Source organism: Diuraphis noxia, unplaced genomic scaffold (genome assembly GCF_037042655.1).
Source record: "Diuraphis noxia isolate RWA-SAM2 unplaced genomic scaffold, SU_Dnox_SAM2 contig0009, whole genome shotgun sequence".
NCBI lineage: Eukaryota > Metazoa > Arthropoda > Insecta > Hemiptera > Aphididae > Diuraphis > Diuraphis noxia.
The window spans coordinates 1,094,715-1,116,389 of NW_028301719.1; the positions used below are offsets into that span (position 1 = coordinate 1,094,715).

At 29.4% G+C, this 21,675-nt stretch overlaps 1 protein-coding gene across 1 annotated transcript; it reads left to right on the forward strand.

Moving 5' to 3' along the window:
• Positions 1–13,521: 13,521 nt before the first annotated feature.
• Positions 13,522–20,603, forward strand: LOC149054203 (uncharacterized). The gene is made up of 3 exons (XM_089230515.1): positions 13,522–13,818; positions 15,135–15,593; positions 20,323–20,603. Exons 1-3 carry the CDS (start codon positions 13,522–13,524, stop codon positions 20,539–20,541), a joined length of 975 nt encoding a protein of 324 aa, XP_089086641.1. The 3' UTR covers positions 20,542–20,603.
• Positions 20,604–21,675: the final 1,072 nt, after the last annotated feature.

A 21,675-nucleotide genomic window follows, 5' to 3' on the forward strand; every position in this document is an offset into this window, starting at 1 on the left:
GAGGACAAAAGGCGAGTCAAAGATTTGAACGATTGCTCAATTCGAATGAGAACAATTCATCCGGGAAGACCTCGGTAGGCTCTATCGCATAGATGACGGCGCTACGATAAAAATCCAAAACTTACGGCGTGTGCGTTGCACCGTAGCTCGTATGTATAGTCAAGATGGACGACGTGACGTACCAAAAATACGATGAAAATTAATCTACGCAAATGTGTTTTGTTTAAATTGCTCGTGGACCAACGGGAGACGATTCCAAACAGTGCGCTGGTGACATCTTCTTAAAATTTGAATTTATTCGAGGTAATATAAATTGTTTGTATTTATATTGTGCTTTAAATCGTAGATCATAAGTAAAATCTCTTGGCTTGATTAGCTAGGTTAAGTTAGGTTTAGTTAAGTTTAGTGAGGTTCAATCTAATCTAACGATTATTATTTATACATTTAAATTAATTCGATATTAACAGCGCCATCTACTAGATTCTCATTAAATTTATAAAATTTAATGATCGGAACATTTTTTTTTTCAATTACCTATATTTAGTACAGTCTACACTCTACAATCTATACTATGAGTATACGTAGTTTTGTTTTTAAATTAAATTAACAACATTTTAGTAAAATGATCGAAATTCGAAAAATGACCAAAAGAAGTCTTTGATTTCAATTCTTATCTGATGTATGAAACGGGTTTTGTACTTGAAAAGTATAACCGGGGACTTCCCCAAAAATAATGTATTTTGCATTAAAATCCATTCATATTTTGCAGCAAAGAATAATTTATTAACGACGATGTCGACGGCAAACGAGTTCAGTCAACTCGTCCGGACGCGGACGATGCCGACAGTTCTCCATCTACCTTCGTCGTTTCGAACTTTTCAACTCGTCGACAATGAAACTTACCGAAACAGCTGCTCAACTTGGCCACTAGACAGTATTGTGGTGCCGTACGTAATTTTTGTTTAATATGATTCAATGTATTTTAGGTATTAATACTGACCCAACATGACGCTGTTTATGCTGCGTTAATATCATGATGATATCGTTATAATAGGTGTAATATTGAGTATTGGAAATACATTTTAAGTTTTAAGTTTTTAACCCAATCCAACCGAATCCGACGATCTCAACATCGCATATTATTTAGTTATATTATTTTTTTCTAACTAGGACTAAGTGACAGACTTGATCTCTAAAAATGCTTATTAGAAGGACACCTCAGATTTTCGTATATTTTTCTTTGTCAGCAAATCACAAATGTGTAGGTACTCTGTTTACCTGTACGCGTTTAATTTCTTTGCTTATGAATATTTTATTATTACAGTGAATAAATCTTGGACGTTAACATCAAATTTAAAGGTTTACAACATTGTCCTCGTTTTGGCGCAACTTTTTTCAGTGGTTCTTTTGTTGTTTTAATTTTTGGAGTGAGTTAGGTATGAACATTTTTGAACTGTAATATTTAGGTGTATTGTGTTTGATATTGAAAAAACTTTTTCGGCAAGATAACCATAGACAATGACACAATTTTTATAACTTTTCATTTGATATGGATCAATTCGCTCTAATATTAACATTCTAAATATTTGTTCATCGGCTGGAGGTAGGTGGTTAACTCTCTAAATTCCTTAAATTCATAGGCGTAACTATAGGGTCAATTTTTTTTTCTGGGGGGTGGGGTTTAGAATTGTATAAGTCACACTAACCCGCAGGGGCTTCGCCCCCGCACCCTCCAAAAGCTTATAAACCGGATAACTATTGACAAATAAATAAATACAGAAATAAATTCATAATATGATATTACAATATTTTAATTAAGTAAATATTAAATATTCAATATTCAATAAAATACTAATTTTCTCTTAGCTGCGCCAAATTTATCAATAATTGTTGTTGTCTCCAAACTATTTGTTAGATCCCTTTCAATATTTATTATTGATAGATTTGGAAATCGCTCTTGTGTCATTGTCGTCCGCTCTGCCAAGTTTTTAATCTACGCATAGAAGAAAACGAACGTTCGCACGTTTTTCATGGAATGTGCAACCTGGAAATAATAATAACTGGATAATAACTGAAACAATATTTTCAGGTTTTTTTTTATTCAAAAAAAAATTTGCCAATTTTATTTCTATGACGAATAAAATATTCATAAGTGATGGCTTTATTTGGGCGGGGGGGGCTAAGCCTACCTAATTGCGCCTATGCTTAAATTATATACAACCAACCTCCTAGCTGTTTTCAGTATTTTGGTTCTTATAGTGTTAGTAACATTGGCTTATACCCTATCATTTATATAGCATTGTGTGAAACGTGGAAGTATTGTATATTATGGCGTGAAGTGCTATTAAACTATTGATTTATGTTTAACGCAATGCTGCGTAATATAATGGTTAGAATGAAAATACTTATTTTAGATTAAAATCAATAATCATTATTACAGCATGACAATAATATTTATGGCATAACTAGATAAATTAACATAACTTTTTAATTTTAATTATCATACATACTAACATTTAATCATTTAAAGTTTAAACAGTGTTTTAAAAGGTACCTATCCTAAATATACATAGCATTTGAAAAATATTGCTTAAACTAAGATTATATAGTTACCTGTGAAGACTTACTGTCTATGTCTAAAATGTGTTTGAATAATAAATGTATAACTAAATGTCTAAAATTAATTTAAGAATAAAAAATAGTTTTCTAGTAATATTTTAATTCTATTGTATTATTATTTATACTATTATGCTATACATCCATGGTAAACTGAAATTCGATTTAAATGCATTTTGATTCAACAATAATATTAAATCATTTATCTTGTTAAACATACTATGAAAGAACAAACAGTTCGATATGATCACAAAACTCCATAAAATTATACAGTCATCTATGATTCAATATCCCTATTTATAAATATGTTACCTATGAATTATAACGTATATATTCTGTTAAGGTCGTATATCTATAATTTAGGAATTTAATTTTGTATCAAGGTTTTATATATATATATACATTATAAATTTATAACTTATAAGTGTCTGCATCTATTGTGGTTATTATATATATAAACCACATATATATAATACATATATATAGGTATAAATAATTTATTTAAAAAAACTTAAAATACCTATTCGTAAAACTGTATACATGATGTATAACACACGAATATACATGTATATAATATTCATGTTAATCCGAGATATCGTGTTCGAGTGTAATACAGATTATTAGATACAAATATAAAATATTTATTAACATTCGATGTTTATGAATTTTAATAATAATGTATATCGCATGATAATGACTACGATGTATATTGTATTCATTTATACATAACAGTCGCCAGCTGTTTTATAGAAGTTGTTGATACTGTTTTGACGTTTTCAATATTATTTTATATTATCGACAATAAACGTCAAACACGCTCCCGAATCATAACCAATCATAGTCGTAACTCCCAATTTTATTACCTGTTTAGGTAATAAATTTAAGGTTCCCAAGTATTATTAATAATATTAATAGTGATAATACAATATAATAGTATTAAAATAATGCAGTCTGCAGAGTGCAGATGATATTATTATTATAATCAATGAAAAACAAAGTGATCATTATGATTATATAATATACTATTAAGTATTAACGCACTGGTCTGCCATGTTTGACCGACAGTAATTTATTTTACGAAATAATACGAATAGTGAATACTATATAAATATAATATGTACAATGTACTTCAGTTGCGTATATCGCATGCATTTAATTCAGTGATCGCATTTCGTGTATGGTGCACAAGCTAATTATATGCTACAAATCTTTTATTTTAAATTTTTTTCGACAAATACTTGATTGCTGAATTCAATTTTTTTTCAATATTTAGAAATTTACTGTTTAAAAGTTACGAAAAATTAAAATTGTCGATATTAGCATTGATAGTATAGGTATAGGTACTTATATTAACACTTGACTATTACAACTATAGCTGCAGATCGCTCGTTTGGTAATCGCCTCTACGGTTGTATTAGCTCAGGTCTAGGCTGTCTAGAGTCACTATACTTCACTAGGCCCCCTCTCAAACGCTGGAGGTATCTCTCCCCTTCTCACTGGTTGGCTATTTCTATCATCAGGGGTTTTGTGGTAGAGTCTTCAACCGCGAAAGCTCTATAGTCCGTAGGGTCTTGAGTTTGGCGATCAAAGCCAATAATTAATGTAGGAGGCTTCTATACTCATTGATATATTTTTTAGATAGTAGGTATATCATATTATCTTGAAAAATTGAAAAAAGTACAAAATAAAAAATATTTATATTTTATATCTACGATTACTTATTTGTTGTAAATTCGAAACTAATATAACTTTCGTAAATTGTTGTATGCTTTTAATTTTTAAATAAGCCGTATAATATAATGTAATATTGGCAATCAAATTGTTATTATCTATTAATAAATCTACCTCAATTTCTTCTCTTAACGGTTCAATCCGTGATTTGAGATTTATCCTTACTTTTACTCTTAGTCTCAATTAACGTATTGAAAATGTATGCATCAAAGCACTTAAAAACTTGGTTTTATTAAGCGTGTCACAGAGCAGTTTTAATTATTGTCAATACCACTAAAAGCCTTATACTATATATTATGACATATGCATTGGTTAAACCAATTTTTGAATACGGTTCAATTCTCTGGGAATTTAGAATAGCTACAGCCTTTCGTCATCTGTAAAGGGTTTAACGTAAATTTTTGAGGTTCGATACTCGCTAGTTACCTATAAAACATTAATTGCCTCCTCATTACTCTCCTATATATTGAGGTCCATTTAAACTTGCTATCTTATTTTCATTTCACCCATATCTTTGGTATTTTTGATTTTCTATTTGTCGTACTCTACGTTTTATAATTTATAGTTTATACGTTTATAATAATTAAAATAGTAATAATAATAAATACAAAAGTACTTCAATACTTTCATAGTTGAATTATTGATGAAATCCAACAAAATTATTAAATTAATTTTATGTATTTGGTTACCTAATGGTCCGCAACTAAATTATAATAATCAAAATTAATTAGTAAAATACAATTAATTTCTTATATAGTACCTACCATAAAATCATAATATCAAATATTATTAAATTCAGCTATAATTCCATGAATTAATACAAATATAATAATTCTAAATCTATACCCAACAACTGTTAATTAATAATGATTAATGAGTATACCTACAAACATTTATGGAATACTGAATAAATAGTCTTGCCAGTTTTTCTTTTCTGAATAACGCAGTTATATAAATTTTCTATTTATAGTACATTCAGCGAAAATATTTAAAAATTCAATTTATCAACTAAAACTTTACCTGAATGGGGACAACTAAACCAGTTCCTTGTATATATGTAATATAAAAATGCACGAATTTCTGGTCAAATATATATTACTTAGGTACTATATACAACTTATATATTATATGTTTCAGTACCTATGTATTTTTATTGCATGCAATTAATGGTTACATGTTCTTATTTTTTACTTAAACATATTATTATGAGGACATGAAAAACTCTCAAGCTTCGCAGTGTTCCGATTTCGATTATTATATATTTTTTTTAAAGAAAAAAACACTCCTTACAGGGCACATAGAATTGGATTTTAAAAATTCTATTTCAAAACCATCAAATGCGATTTTAAATATGATTAGTTTACTATGGCTTTTGTTTTTATTTTTATAATGTATTTATGTTTGAATTAACTAACGAAATTAAAAATCGAATTCTAATGTTGAGTGTAGACAACTATTCTCTTTCTAAACAAAATGTAGATCATAAAAGCAACGTAGTTCGCGTTACTTAATATTTCCCACCTTGAAGAAATTGTATGAACTATAAATATATTAATATACAGCATAATTTTTATTGTCGATTAGTGTTTCTATGATAAGTTACGCTAAATCGGTAGATAAGAGTTAAAAAATTAAAATAATAATCGTATCCAGCTCAAAACATATTGATGTTAAAAGAATTAATCAACTCGAATCACTACGATGTGGTAGAATTTTTTACGTAAAGTGAGTTTTGAGTAAAAAAATCATGCTTTTAATTTTCGATCGGCGCGGCGGTGTCATCGACTGTCGAGTCTGCCGATGACATATGCGCGCATGTAGCGCGTGCGTGATGGCCCACCTGCATCATGCAACCGTACTCACACTAATCATTATTGACGACCAACACAAATGTCATTGGCGAGGTGGCAACGTAATTTTATATCGCTTAAATATTGCCCATTATTAAAGACCTACGAACAGGTCCTTAAACTTCTCATTAAAATTATTATCAAACAATTAATACACAAATTGTTACTTATCTATTTCTTTCACAATTTCAAAAGTGGAGTAGTGACATAATTTAAAATGAAAACTAAAATGAAGTATTAAGATAATTCGGGGGAGGGGAGGATTAAATAAATAAAATGGATACATTATAAATGCATTTTTGGTTCCGTTTAATACAAATAATTAAAATTGATGGTAATTAATGTAATTAATTATAATAATATGTTATTATGGTAATTTTTTTTCTAAAAATGTATACATAACTATAATGGAATTTTAAATTTTTAAATGCAAGTTAAGATTAAACTAATTTTTGTAAAATGTATTACTGCAAAAGCGATCATATACCATATTTGAGGAAGTTCATAGCCTATATCACTTTTAACTACCTATAGTTATTATTTTATTAATTTATTGTACTTATGCATTTTAATTATTATGTCTGTGTATTAATTTCTACACTCAAATTTCAATGTGTAGCTGATAATATTGTCATAGTATACTTATACAAGTCCGATTTACATGTTCACTTGTGTTTATAGTACATTCATTATTTGTATTTATAAATTATGGTAATAATATGTTTTTAATTTTTTGAACATCGTAAATACATACGTTATACACACCTATATGTTCTATTTATGTTGGTTTTATACGTATAATATATATAATCAGTAAAAATACGAATATATTTAATAATAAGTAGTCATCTACTATATAGTCATTATAAGTAGCTAGTCTTATTCTTAATATATGCAAACAATAATTATGAGTTATGACGATTTCATGTATCTATTTTACATTTTTAACGTCATTGTTTTAAGAAATGAATTGTAATTTTTGTAGGTACACATGGCGAGTTGTATATTATCACTACTATATATTATTAAATGGTTAATGAGGTATAATATAAGAGTTTATCATATATATATATATATATATAAATATGTTATATATTATAATATATTCCATAATAGGTATACTATTGTACGCAAATAATACGACATATGTTAATAGGTCATAGGTGGAAAAATACTTTACTTTACTGTATATTCAATAGAAATTTATTATATTTTCTGTTTTATTTAAAGCAGCTGCTGTAGAACTCAATACCTTATACCTTTTAAAAACTGCATGAAAGATACTCCACGATTATTTATTTTCCATTAAAACTATCCCACCAACGATATTTTTAAAATAATGTCAATATTTATGTTTGTGTTGTGTACGGTAGTGTACTTATCTTAAATATATTTAAAGTATAAATACTCCACAATTATTTATTTTCTACTCGTATTAAAGTAATTCCACCAACAATATTTTTAAAATAATGTCAATACCTATATTTATGTCGTGTACTGTGCATCTAACTGGTCTCTTATTAGGTACAATTGTATATACGAAGCAATTTTTACGAACATTTTCATGTTTCAGTTTTGTATATTATTTTGGCGACACCAAAAAGTTTCGAATATATGCTTACATGCGTGAACCGCTGGGGACTGGGGTACTGGGTACTGATGAATGATGATAAGTACGGTTTACAATATACAATCTGCTGTAAATTATAACAAAATACATTTATTATCATATTTTATGGACATGTAAATTGTAAATATTATGTTAATGTATAGTATGTGTCTCATTTGCTATATGTCTATATGACTATATATAATGTACATTTACCATGCGTGATGCGTCCATGCTATAATACAGCTATAAATTGAATTAGTGGCGAGCGCTACGCAGAAAAGAGTAAAAGACTATACCAAATGAAAACAATTAGATTGTTACAGGAATATAAGCCAACGGTTTTCAGTTAGTTTTGAATGTATTTTAATGGAGTTGTTGCACTATTGCAAAATGTATTAACTATACTACTCACGTTACAATATGACTATAATAGGTAATTAAGAGATTTTTTTATTGAGATTTTAACCGCATTTTTAATATCTCTAATTAAGAAATATATTAAATAAAATAATGATATTAAGGAATACCGAATAAGGATATAGACATAACCACATAACTCAATATAAGCATATAGATAGGTACCTCAGAACAAAAAGATTTAAAATTTTTCGTTCATAATATTTTAAGAGGGAAAGAAATAAAGATGGGAAAAGAAAGGAAAATCAATTATTATTTACTATAATAAATAAAAATAATTATAGTAGATTATTTAACAATAATAAATATCAAAAATAAAATACTACCAGACGGTCGGGCACTTTTAATGGGTATAACGTATATATTTTTCTTCAACTCTTAATACAACTATTTTTAAAATTGTATTGTATACTTGTTTATAGAGCTACCAAGGTCCATAAAAGACAATCCTCGATTCACCATCTACCTCTGCCCATCCATGAAATTTACAAAACATATAAATTAATGGAATGTCTCGATTCTAAGGACTTCTATAGACTATATTTTTATATCTATATGAAGTTTATATCGATCGGAAACAGGCTGAAAAAATACAATTGTTATAGTATATTGTATAAAGAATTATAATTGTTATTCTTACACCTTTCTTAATGATATACCTAGTGATAAAAAAATATAATTCACAATTAATCAACCCGTATTATAGTACACATATTATGTCTAAACCTCTATGTTATTTTATTTATTTTGTATAAATAAAAAAGGACGAGCCTTTCTACCCCCCTCACAAAAAAAAAAATGAAATAAAATAACAATAAAAATAAAAACAAGTAAAAATAGTATAGGTAGTATATGAATAATTAATTATAGTATATACAATAAGAAAGGGAAAGCAAATACTCAAGAAATTTGGCTATTCATAATAGTGAAAAAGAGTATTTAATTAATTTAATTAAGAGTTCTTAATTACTAACCACATCATACGCGTAGAAAATTTAATTCAATTTTACTATCTTCAAATGATTATACCTATTTTTCTAAAAGTTACATATTTTTGTTAAATATTAAAATGAAATAATTACCAAATAACTAATTAATAGTAATAATGTATATATAATGTATATATATATATAATGTATATATATATATATAATATATAAATAGTAAATATATATAATAATTAATAATTTAATATATATACGACTGCGCGCATAATATTATTTATCTTACCTAGCTTATAGAACTATTATAGGCTATTTAAGGAAAAAGTCGAAAGACGTCAATTTGGCGGTCTGGCCATTTTTCAATTTATTATTACGCTGAATCTTCTATAAGTAAAAAATATTTATATAGGTACTACATGGTTCATTATAAAAAATTTTTATTTTTTATTTTTTCTTATCTTAATAATATTTCTGTTTGAAAAAGCATTTGTACTGTCAATAATATAGATATTAGACGTTTTTTATTTCCCGAAATATAGTGATTTTTATCTTTGCCGCGTTTCTTTTTAGTTTTTACGTTCCCAGTTTCCCACCGTTTATTATCATGTCCTTATTATATATATATTAGGGTATCCATCTATTCCATCTCGTCACTGCTATGCTGTAGGGCAGACAATTCTGAAAAAAAATAATATTCAACACTTGTGATTGGACAAGATAGTGTTTAAGTTGTATCTATTGTTTTATTGTATTGCATGTATTGCATAAAATTAACAATTAAATATCAATTTAACATTTTAACATCGTCTACATAATATTTTAGAAAAGATAACCGAGATTAATATGTACTTAAATGTACTTATTATAATTTATAATTTGTCATAGATATTATGGTTACTTCTTCATCCCAACTATTTAGCTTCGGTCACCTTTGTGCACACCTCCACTTTTTTACGATTTTCCACATCCCCTATGCACATACCAACAGCCCTTATATCATTCTCAATAGTATCCTGCAACCATCTCTTTTTTGGTAATCTTCTTCTTATTTTTCCTTCAAGATTCATTTTCATAATTAGGTACTCTTACTGCTTTTGTTTCCTCTCACCTCGTCACATGCCTAAACCATAGATATTATGGTTACATTTACGTAATACTAATAAAAATAAAATATATACTAAAAAATAACGTATAATACGTTAACCCCTAGCTGTAGTAACTTATATGTGAATCAATATTTCGAATATAACCGACACATTTTTGTACTTTGCAATTAGCATCTTTTTGCTAATGTGGGAAGAAGGCCTTTTTAACATTTCATCCCCTCCTAGCCCATATCTTACTCTGTTGCGTGATAATGATTTTTAAACTGTATAGAATACGTGTACATATATATATATAATATATATATATACATATACATAATATAGAACCCACCGCTCAATTTTTTTTATCCAATTCAAGCATTGTGATATAAGCTTCATTTATAAATACATATATAATATATATACAAGTGAAACGCATGGGGACGAGGTTATAAACAATTGTACGTAGTTAAAGGCACGCGTTGAAGGGCTCTTGTGCAGCAACCCACGAGATTGCACCACGTGATCTAATACCTCGAGTGCGTTTCGAGTTCAGGTCTTCATCGATTATCGGATATAGGGAAAATGTCGGTGAAACACCACACATATACAATTTTTTTACTCGCATTAGTTTCGGTCAAAGTAGAAAACCAAGAATTGTATAAAAACTGGGTGTATAATGCCCAATGTAAAATAAGTATCACATTCATGACCCTGGAATTTAATATATATAATGATCCAACAGCGGCAACAACTTTAATGGCGCGCAATGTTTAATAATACTATGTTATAGTTGAAACCATGAAAAATAAAGATGTTTGAGTCTTATTTAAAGACATTTGAGTGAATTATTTATAGACAACTATACAAACTAATGTAATTTAATGTATTCATAAGTATAGATACATACCTAGTATAGCTTTAGTATTGAATTAACGGGTATTAATAATTAATTTAAATTTCTTTTAAAAATTATGTTTTTATATTTCATTATTATTTATTGAGACACAGATTCCTGGGTGGTTCAATATAATACCTATGGGTGACTGATTTTAAAACACTGGAATGTGTTTGGAGCTTTGAGGCTATATCTTTTAATATCCTGTAATTGCGTTTAGGCATCATAGTTTTATTAAGAACATATTTAATTGAAAATTTACATTTGTACTTTAAATTATTAAGTTTAGATTGATACAATATATTTTTTTATCTTTTATACCTATTGTATTATTATAATTTATAATATACAGTAATACACTCGCTCAAAGATCAAACACAGTATATTAGTATATAACAAACTCGCCCAAACAGTTTGTTTTTATTAGGCGAGTGAAAAGACAATACTCCTAAACTCATGAAGCTCGGATTACTTTCATCAAGTTTTGAATTTTGATACACAAAGTCGTTTAGCAACTTTGAATGTTGTACATAATGTTAAACAATTGTTAATTAAGCATACAAGGTAATGACTAATGTTTAACTGTGTACCTACATGGTACTGCCTTCAGTTCAGGCATAAAGGTGTGTACGGGGTAGACAGAATAAATTATATCGACTTGTCTGTACACTTGATGCGTGTACAATACTGTACATGTGTTATATTTATGTGTCAAATATTACAAGTTACAATTTATCCAAGAATTATGTTGCTGCAGTAACATTTATCAATTAAATAAATCATAAGTAATTCTTAAAAATATATTTTTAAATATTTATAAATCTATTCATTAATGACACATAATTAATATCAAATATGTAAGGGATAAGTAATATGGAATAAATTCAAACAAAATGTATAACAATAATGATGGGCCATGATATAAGTTTTTAAAATACTATTGACTAAATATTGAAGAAAACACGTTATTGTGGTACCGAGGAATTTAAAATTACGTTGAATTGTAAAATGTATATCTTGCATTCTTGCAACAAGGCATAATTTATTTTTAATAATTGATATTATTTCATCCAAATTTAGTTCTATTTCATAATTTAAAATATAACTTGAGGGGAAATATTCGACAAGGCATGCTGTGCTTAATCTGACCTTAATATTAATAATACAGTAATAATAGTAAAATAACGACGTTTTCTATCGCATTTCTTGATTTTCCATATCGTATTCCGCTCTATTTAACGCGTTAAATCTTAGATATTGGATCTATAAGCGTCTTATAATCTCGTTTATATTTTATATAGTTAATATTATCTCATATTATAAAAAAACTCAATATAATAAGTATGATAATTACGCGTGTTGTACTTCTATATACGGGATATCCGTTTTATAATTTTTTATTTTTGGAATATACACTATACACATATATAAAATACTAATTAGTAATTATATTTAGTTTATATAATACAAGGTATTATACAAAATACATTGATCTAATGATCTCAAAAGTTTTGAAAATTGTAAATTAAAAATATGTATTTTGAAAATAGATTAAATACCGCTATAATATGGTTTCTTCAAAATCACATTAGGTTTTCGCATCATTATACATTAACATAATACATTTATATATCAAACATCAAACCTATAACCTAACCAACTAGATCCGATTTGCTACCAAAAGAGCGTACTCCACTCTTTAAGCATTTTTCCTTTAAAAAAAAACACATAAATCAGTACTTTTATCGCTCCGCTCAGTGTCTAAGACATATTTACCATTGTAGCCCATCTTTTCCTTTGCACGTAGGCAAAATCAACTGTAAACCCACAGTTTTAAAGGTCAATGGATACATCTAATGGAAATAATGGGTTAGTGATTCTTTACTTTAAAATTTTAAGTATAAAAAATATATGAGTATGATAATTGTCTTATTTTGAAAAGTGAATTTTAAATTGTAAGCATTTAAAAACTAAAATACGAAAATAATAAGTAGCAGCATGGGTATCTGATGATCAAATAAAAAAATATATTCAAAACATTGTCCTGCATCCATGGTAAAATATGCTTATAATATAATCTGGCATCGTTATGAATCGCGTACGAGCCCAGCGGACGATTGCCATAAATTATTAGTCTTACAATTTACCATAGCGACCGCGTTCTTACCACGGCCGTGATTGTTCGATACAGAAACTTACTATATTATGTGTACTCTGTGTAATAGAAATAACGATGATGATGATGATAACAACAATAATATCATAACTCCACAGTCGGCCGTCTCGTGACCTATATAATATTTATTGTGGCGCCACGCTGTCGTTGAGATTCCAAATAATACAAAATCACAGAACAGGTACATAGAATATGACAATAGGCATGTCTCGACAAAGCTGTACCGACGACGACATTGTCGACGGTCTGTTGGGCGCCGCGGGCCGCCTCTGTGACGAACCGCGCATACGAGCCCTGTGCGTAGACGCTCGGCGCACGTTTCTCCGACAACCCATGTTGCTGCGGTTGCAGGCACCCATAAAAGTGGTCGGTGACTTGCACGGTCAGTTCGGCGATCTGCTCCGGTTGTTTGACGTGGCCGGACGACCGCCGAAAGCCGACTTCCTGTTCCTGGGCGATTTTGTGGACCGCGGCCCTCAGTCCGTCGAAGTATGAACACATCATGTAATAATATTATGTTATATACATTTTGTATTTTTGTATTTTTAAAAATTATCAACTGTTTCAATACCAGACTTCGACCGAGAAAAGAGACATAAAATGCGACGATTTATTATCGCGGTGTATCTCGGTTTAGGTTATTGGCCTATAAAGATAGCTTTAACTTTATGTCTTTATCTATCATCACTATGGTTTTATTGTGATAAATAATATTACACTGGCAAATCAGCATAATAGGTTTACCTGGCTTTGTGAACTATAATAATAGTTTAATCGATAGGGGCAATTACACGGCTGCGCAAGCATTATAATGATAAATGACATTATATTTTATATACGAATATTATTATATTATTGTTTAAAAAATTCCATGTACAATAATGCACTGAGGTGGATCGGCTCGTCTATCACAATATTTGTTCATACATTTCACTTCTGTGACCAATATGTTAATGGTTCCATTATGAAATGTATTTGTAAAAAAATATGATGACACTTGGACATAATATGCACTTTATTCGTTTTAAAATTTAAAAAGTATGACATCTATTTTTGATGTTAACATTTTGACAAGTTTAAGAACCCGTGTGACAAACTAGCCTCGACCTCTTATATACGGTGTAGTACCGTCATTTCAGTTTTTAATAGGTAGAGCCTTGACGGAGAAACAGTTTTGAAAAACCAACATATTATTACAAAAAAATTTGTTCGCAAGCTGTTTTCTACTAACAGTAGGTACTATTAGACTATTTTCATCTAATATGATTTTAATGTATGCATATCGTAGGGAAAATACACTTAAATTAATCCACTTTGGTATAATTGTGGTACTTTGTTCTATAAGAACCATAATACACTAAATTTTTCATGAGGGGTCGAACAAATTAATTTTTAATACTAAATACACGCGACTGCTATAACGTTACTATAAAATATATAAAATATTATTGAAACAATAATTTCCAGAACAGCAGTATAGGTATACATTCACATTATTATACATTTCGTCATGATATAACATAATATTGTCGTGTGGTTTTTAAAATCGGACAGCAGATGCAAATGCCCTTACCCCTCATCGAATGACACCACTGAAATGTCTGAAACACAAGACAACATAAGTTACACCTACAATAGTTATCGCATCGTATTACTTATTACAGTTACCTGTTATACATTTATTATTATTTTATTATTACGCTGTTTATTATTTATTATCACATTATATAATATTATGTGTATGAATATTGAATATAATGAAATCAAAGATTATGTATTTCACACACTGAATGCGTATCGCGAAGGTGATCACTCTACTGTTGGCGCTCAAGACTCGGTACCCGGAAAACGTTTATCTGCTCCGCGGGAACCACGAGTGCCGTACCGTGAACATCCGGTACGGGTTCTACCGCGAGTGCCGGTCCAGGTACGGCCTGCTCACAGGCGCCCGGCTGTGGCGAGCGTTCAACCGGACGTTCGACTGCATGCCGGTGGCCGCTGTCATCGGCGGCCTTATATTCTGCACGCACGGCGGCCTCAGCCCGGATCTGCACCATATGGCTCAGATCGACCGGATCCGGAGGCCCGCCACGGTGCCCAAACGCGGTGTGCTGTGCGACCTGCTGTGGTCCGATCCGGCCGAGGGACCGATCCAGGGTTGGCGCAAGAACGTTCGGCGGAACGTGTCGTACGTGTTCGGCGCCGATCGAGTGGCCGATTTCCTGTCCAGATTCAGGTTCCGGTTGGTGGTCAGGGCTCATCAGGTACCTGCAGTAGCTATACGTCAATTTCGGGTTCACTCGACTCGTGTATTTGACGAACGTCGCTAAACGTAATCGTCGTGTTGTGGGAACAGAGTTGGCACTTGAACGAATAATATATAGGTATTCGGTATTTGGTATTCGTGGTTAGTCATTATTCCCCACCTTCCCGCGGATCATAGGTAAGGTTAGGTAAGAAATATAATATTGTTTGTTCGTCAAATACACCGCGCGAGTATACCTATTTAGGGGAATGGTAAAATATGTTTGACTATATTCGCGTGTAATTTAGTATTATTCGTATACATCTTATTAGTCGAATTTACAAGGCGTGGAACCCTGCAGTCTATACTGCGGCTTGTACGCATGCGGTATATAAATATATTCACTTGGTATCTGGTTACTGAGTAACCATAGTAAGTATATAGGTCGCGAGATGTCAAGTTATATTATCCCTAAAAAGGCCAAAAGTGACTTTTTTCTATGTGTTAATAATATTTTTGAAAATTCCCGAGTTATACCTACAAAAAAGAGGCAAATTTATTGTAATTTTAAGTATTATATTTTTTTTACGATTTTTCTTACGATATTAATTATTACTTATATAAGGAATACTCAAAATAAACTTAAACGATTAAATACCTAAAGTCTGTACCAGGCGTTCCCAACTTTTTTATCATCGAGTACCACCAGACACTTCTATAATCAATACGCGTACCACCTCAATTCTAAAACTAAATTAGGAGTTAAATTTTTTTAACGTATATTTTTAATATTCATTCATTTCTTTACATTTTTATTATTTGATGAAATTATGAAAGTAAAAAAATAATAATTTTTAGTTAAATCTAAATATTTAAATTTTAAATTACAATTTTCAAATTAATAAAAAAAAAATAATAATAATATAAATAACACCAACGTTAAAACTATAAGAATGCGCTTTATCGATAAGAACTAAAATTAACTATAGAGTTTATCATAATTTAAAATTCTAAACTTCTACGATTACAAATCCCATGTAATCGACATTAAATATTATTTTGATAAAATAATAATTTTATAAAATCAGCTAATACTAAACACTAAACTAAACTAAATGATATTGAATGCAAATAGTAATAAAAAAAATTTTTCGCGTACCACGGGTTGGGAACCTCGCTGGTCTATACCGTTAAATATTTTAATATAAATATTGGCCAAAATGGCAAGACAGAATATGATATTATTAATTTATGCTTTCATAAGTTCTAAGAATTTAATTTATCCTTGAATATTGAAATATTATAGTTACATCTTATGTAAAAAACACATTTTATTTATATAATATTGCGTTTTAATAATATATAATCTACACCGTTGTTTTGTATCGTATATAGGTACAGTCATTATATTATGTATAATATGCTCTAATTATTACATTTTTAACATTATTTTTTGCGGACTTCTTATTATATTCCGCTTTGATGGTCGATAGAAATAAATAATATATAGTTGGCGGGCGGGCACGAAGAGTCGAGTAGGTACCTACGAACACGAAGCGGACATCCGATCGGCATTCGTATCAAACATAAAATTATAGTTTTTATTCATGATGAACACTTACCACCCTCGATCTTATCCCCAACGCAATTACTGTTTTATTTTTATTGTCCGGAAACGATTTTTTCAAACCTATATACATCAATGTTATATGGCTATAAAAGTAATATTGCATACTATTTAGATAACTATATATGGATGTTTGTATATAGGATATAATATTATATGTATATATACTGATTTAGGGCCAGTAGTATATAATATACTTAATAATTGTCGTCCCCTCTTTTGGTCATTCGAGCGTTTGTCACGGTTTGATTGTGTAATGTATATTATTGTCATTATTATCATACCTTCGTTGTTGGTTCACAGCCCAACTTTGCTACGTTTTAACGTTTATGCGATGATAGAATATTGTTTGCTTATAATTTGGCAATAATGGTTACAGATGTATAATACGGGGACCAAGTATTGAGGTAATCTCAAAGAACTTAATTACAATTTCACTAAAATCTCTACGCTTAATGAGTTTGTTTTATTATCATAGAACAGTATGTTTTATTTTTTATTTCTACCGCAAACATTTAAATTTTTTAATACTCCGTGCTTATATATAACGCGTTCGCAATGTCTGGCTAAAGTTATAGAAAGGTCTAAATAACGAATTCATATACTAAAAATATTTTATTATAGTACCTACTGTCTCTGCAGGGATTATAATATATAAATAAATAAATAAGTTCACTATGGCGGGGCTTATGGTACCGACCACGAGCTATATAACTTACACATTATATTATTATTTAACACTTGACACGGTGAATTCAAAATTCAAAATGAAGTAGTCTTATTATGCATATCATGAGTGTAAATTAGAACGATTTGGTTTAGTATGGTGGCTAATTTATTATTTTTATTTATGAGTATTTAATTGAAACGATGATTATTCATTATAACTCAGTTGTGTCTTTATTATTTGCTCTAGGCCTGATAATTATAAGCCAATAATATATAGTTACTTATCCTTTAGAAAACATTTCAATCTAGAAGAAAAAAATAATAAAATAAAGAATTGAGAATTATTTTCGAATATAATCTGCAGTCTAAAATAATACTTCCGTAGTTTATAATATTTATGTATTATACATCATGGGTATTATAAATCATTTTTCAAGGAATAGTTGCATGTATTTAATATAAGAAACAAATTACTTTAAATATTAACTTTTTAGAGGATTATGTGCGAACTGTTATATCCCATATTACATATTTTGCTCAACTGGCTTGTGGGCGTAGTAATATCAATCCTTCAAACTAAAATAGTTTCCACAAGTGGAATGTAAGAATATGGATAGGAATAACCTAATATTTGCTCGAAATGTTTGTAGAAATTCAACTAATTGATTTTAGAAACTACAAAAGTTTCAGTGGCTATTTTTGAATACACATTTATTACTTTTGCTCATATATTAATGAGTGAACGACAACTGTTATTATTAAATATTATCAAAAATGTATGATTATAATAATTTATTAATGTGTCATAATATTATGAGTAATTTATGTTAATATATAATAATTTATTATATAGGTAGGTGTAACCTTGTGAAGAAAGCTTGTAAAACAAGTTCAGTTAATCAGTATGATATATACCTACATATATTTATTATTTATACGTTTAATGCGTTTGTCATTACTTTTTTTTTTAAATATTATATTTATTTACCAAGACAATATTCAAATTAGAAAGAACGTAAAACGAACCTACCTAAACTCCGTTACTTACTTGAGGACCTACTAAAATAGTGTTACATTTACTATAATGCATTTAAGTTATATAACTTGAACTCTCTAATTAAAATCATTCGCACACTTCTACAGCATTATACACATTAATCACGTTAGTATATTATTAGTAAATTAATTAAAATTTTATTTCCAGACTTTCAGTGTATATTAGATGTCCTAATTACCTATATAAACTTTTTAAGTTTATTTTATTTAAAAAAAATCATCTATGTCATTTACATATCGTGACAAACTTATCTAGTTAAATTATAGGTATGTATATTATATTGATTACAATAGAGTTATGTTTTTAAACAATAATTCTACGTGGCGTGTAAATTAGTTTTTAAACAATATTAGGTTTCGTAGAATAGGTCGTAATAATATGAAATAGGGTGGATAGAAGTTTTTTTTTCATTACCTAAAATAATAATTATTTGGTGCAAGACAGTGTATAACATGACCGCTATCGAAAAGTGTATGTATAATGTATATGCAGTTAATTTTTGATAAAATTAGTTAATATTCTTTACTACAATATATATTATATTGTTAGGATAAATTATATATAAAATATAGCCATCATATAGGTCATTGAGCTTTCTGTTCACAGCCTATACAAAAACTTTTTAGATTGACAAATTTAACAGGTTTAATTGTTGGTTTAATAAAGCATAGGTATACTTTATATAATATAAACATATGATATATAATACGTATTAATTTATTTTATTTTAATACGAATGCCTAAGTTTTTATAAGTTAATAAGTAATAGTGCAGTATACAGTTCAATCCACAACCATGATTGGTATATAGGTTGTCGTAACCTGTAGACACCGTAGCCTTAGCAGTATAGCTATATGCTTAATCGAACAGACAGTTGAAATCAGATCGTACTTTAGTTGTATAAGATATTTTTCCAAATCGTGCGACACTGAACTTAAAATGTAAGTTATAACTATAGGTATACCTATATCAGTAAGAAGTTGGTACGAAATAATTAAACACGATACATAGTATACAGTTGCAACTTGCAGGTACATTATGTTTGTACTTACTTATTTTACTGTACGCTTATCAATTACCATCATGCATTACGTTATGCATTCATCAAACTGCATTATGTGCGGTGGTGTACTGCTGCAATCGATCGCACGAGTCTCTGTGCGTAGTATAATAAAATGCAGACGTTTTGTACGAATTAAGTGTGTAACCGCGTTATAAAAAACATTCGAAGTTCCTTATAAAAGTGTTTATCATCCGCCGTTGCTCTCCCCAACTTTATATAGTTAGCCTTAGTGTAGTTGTGTACAGGTACAGATTGCAAAACGATTTTTATTTTTTATTTGTGTTTCAAATTATTATATGAATGACGTATAATATTATGTGTCCTACAAACAGTGCGTGGAGGGCGGTTACCAATTTTTCGCGGGTCGCCAGCTGGTGACCGTGTTCAGCGCACCCGATTACAATGGATACGGTTTGCCGGGCGCCGTCATGTCTGTGGACAAACACGCCGAGTGCACTTTCCAGGTCATACCGGTAGCAGGAGCAGCGCATCATAACAAGCGTCGGATTGCAATGCGGGGGACGTCCAACAAAAGATCAAAATCGTGTTAGACTGCAGTGAAACGACAGTGCTGCTATAATAACAGCTGTACACGGATTTCAGAACTCTCAATTTTTAAAATGTTTCACAGTAAGTGCACAAAACTGCAAGATATATGTATCAAGCGGTATCGAAAGTAGCTAAAGGAAGAAATTTATTTTCTTAGAAAATCTAATAAATTTTTTAACATATACATTGTCGCTTGCTGCATATATATATATATATATATATACAGGGCGATTTTTTTATCATGAACCACTCATTATTTCAAAAAGTATCAATGTTTTTGAAAATATTTTTTTACAAAGTTTCATGTTGTTAAAAAAACAACGTTTTTATGAAAAAATTATATTTTTAAATATTTTTTATCCTTATAATTTTTTAAGTTTTTTACTTTTTTGAATGGCAACCTAGAGTTTTAATTTCATATCCCAAAGCAGAATATTTTTCTAAGTATTTTGATACGTAAAAGTCGAATTTTGGACGAGTAGTTTATGAGTTATAAGTATTTAAAGTTTAGATTGGCGGAGTGGAGTGGTACGGGGTTACCCCGCAAAATGTTTGTCCACTACTCCGCTTGTCTAAACTTTAAATACTTATAACTCATGAACTACTCGTCCAAAATTCGATTTTTACATATCAAAATACTCAGAAAAATATTCTGCTTTGGAATATGAAATTAAAACTGTAGGTTGCCATTCAAAAAAGTAAAAAACTTAAAAAATTATAAGGATAAAAAATATTTAAAAATATAATTTTTACATAAAAACGTTGTTTTTTTAACAATATGAAACTTTGTAAAAAAATATTTTAAAAAACATTGATACTTTTTGAAATAATGAGTGGTTCATGATAAAAAAATCACCCTGTATATATATGTCCATCGGAGTCCTATAGTTATTCCGATTTTCGTTATTATTGCTGTATCCATAATACACTACTCGTCGTGCTTCGTGGTTTGGCGAGGGCCTGGTCATTCCCACCTCCACAGGCCAGAGTGCTAAGCGCATCGACTCTTCCATTAGACTCACACGTTTGAGAGTTTTACCATAACAAGTATAATATTATGTGGGAAATATAATATTATTTAGCCCATAAAACATGACTGAATTGAGGCGCATATTTAATATAATGCTCTGCGAGAT

What these genes read in the sequence shown, in the direction of transcription:
- LOC149054203 (XM_089230515.1), top strand. Translation starts at nt 13,522, where the DNA reads ATGACAATAGGCATGTCTCGACAAAGCTGTACCGACGACGACATTGTC. An exon ending in GCGGCCCTCAGTCCGTCGAA is followed by an intron (nt 13,819 to 15,134) that starts GTATGAACACAT and finishes CGTATCGCGAAG; the next exon opens with GTGATCACTCTACTGTTGGC. An exon ending in TGGTGGTCAGGGCTCATCAG is followed by an intron (nt 15,594 to 20,322) that starts GTACCTGCAGTA and finishes TCCTACAAACAG; the next exon opens with TGCGTGGAGGGCGGTTACCA.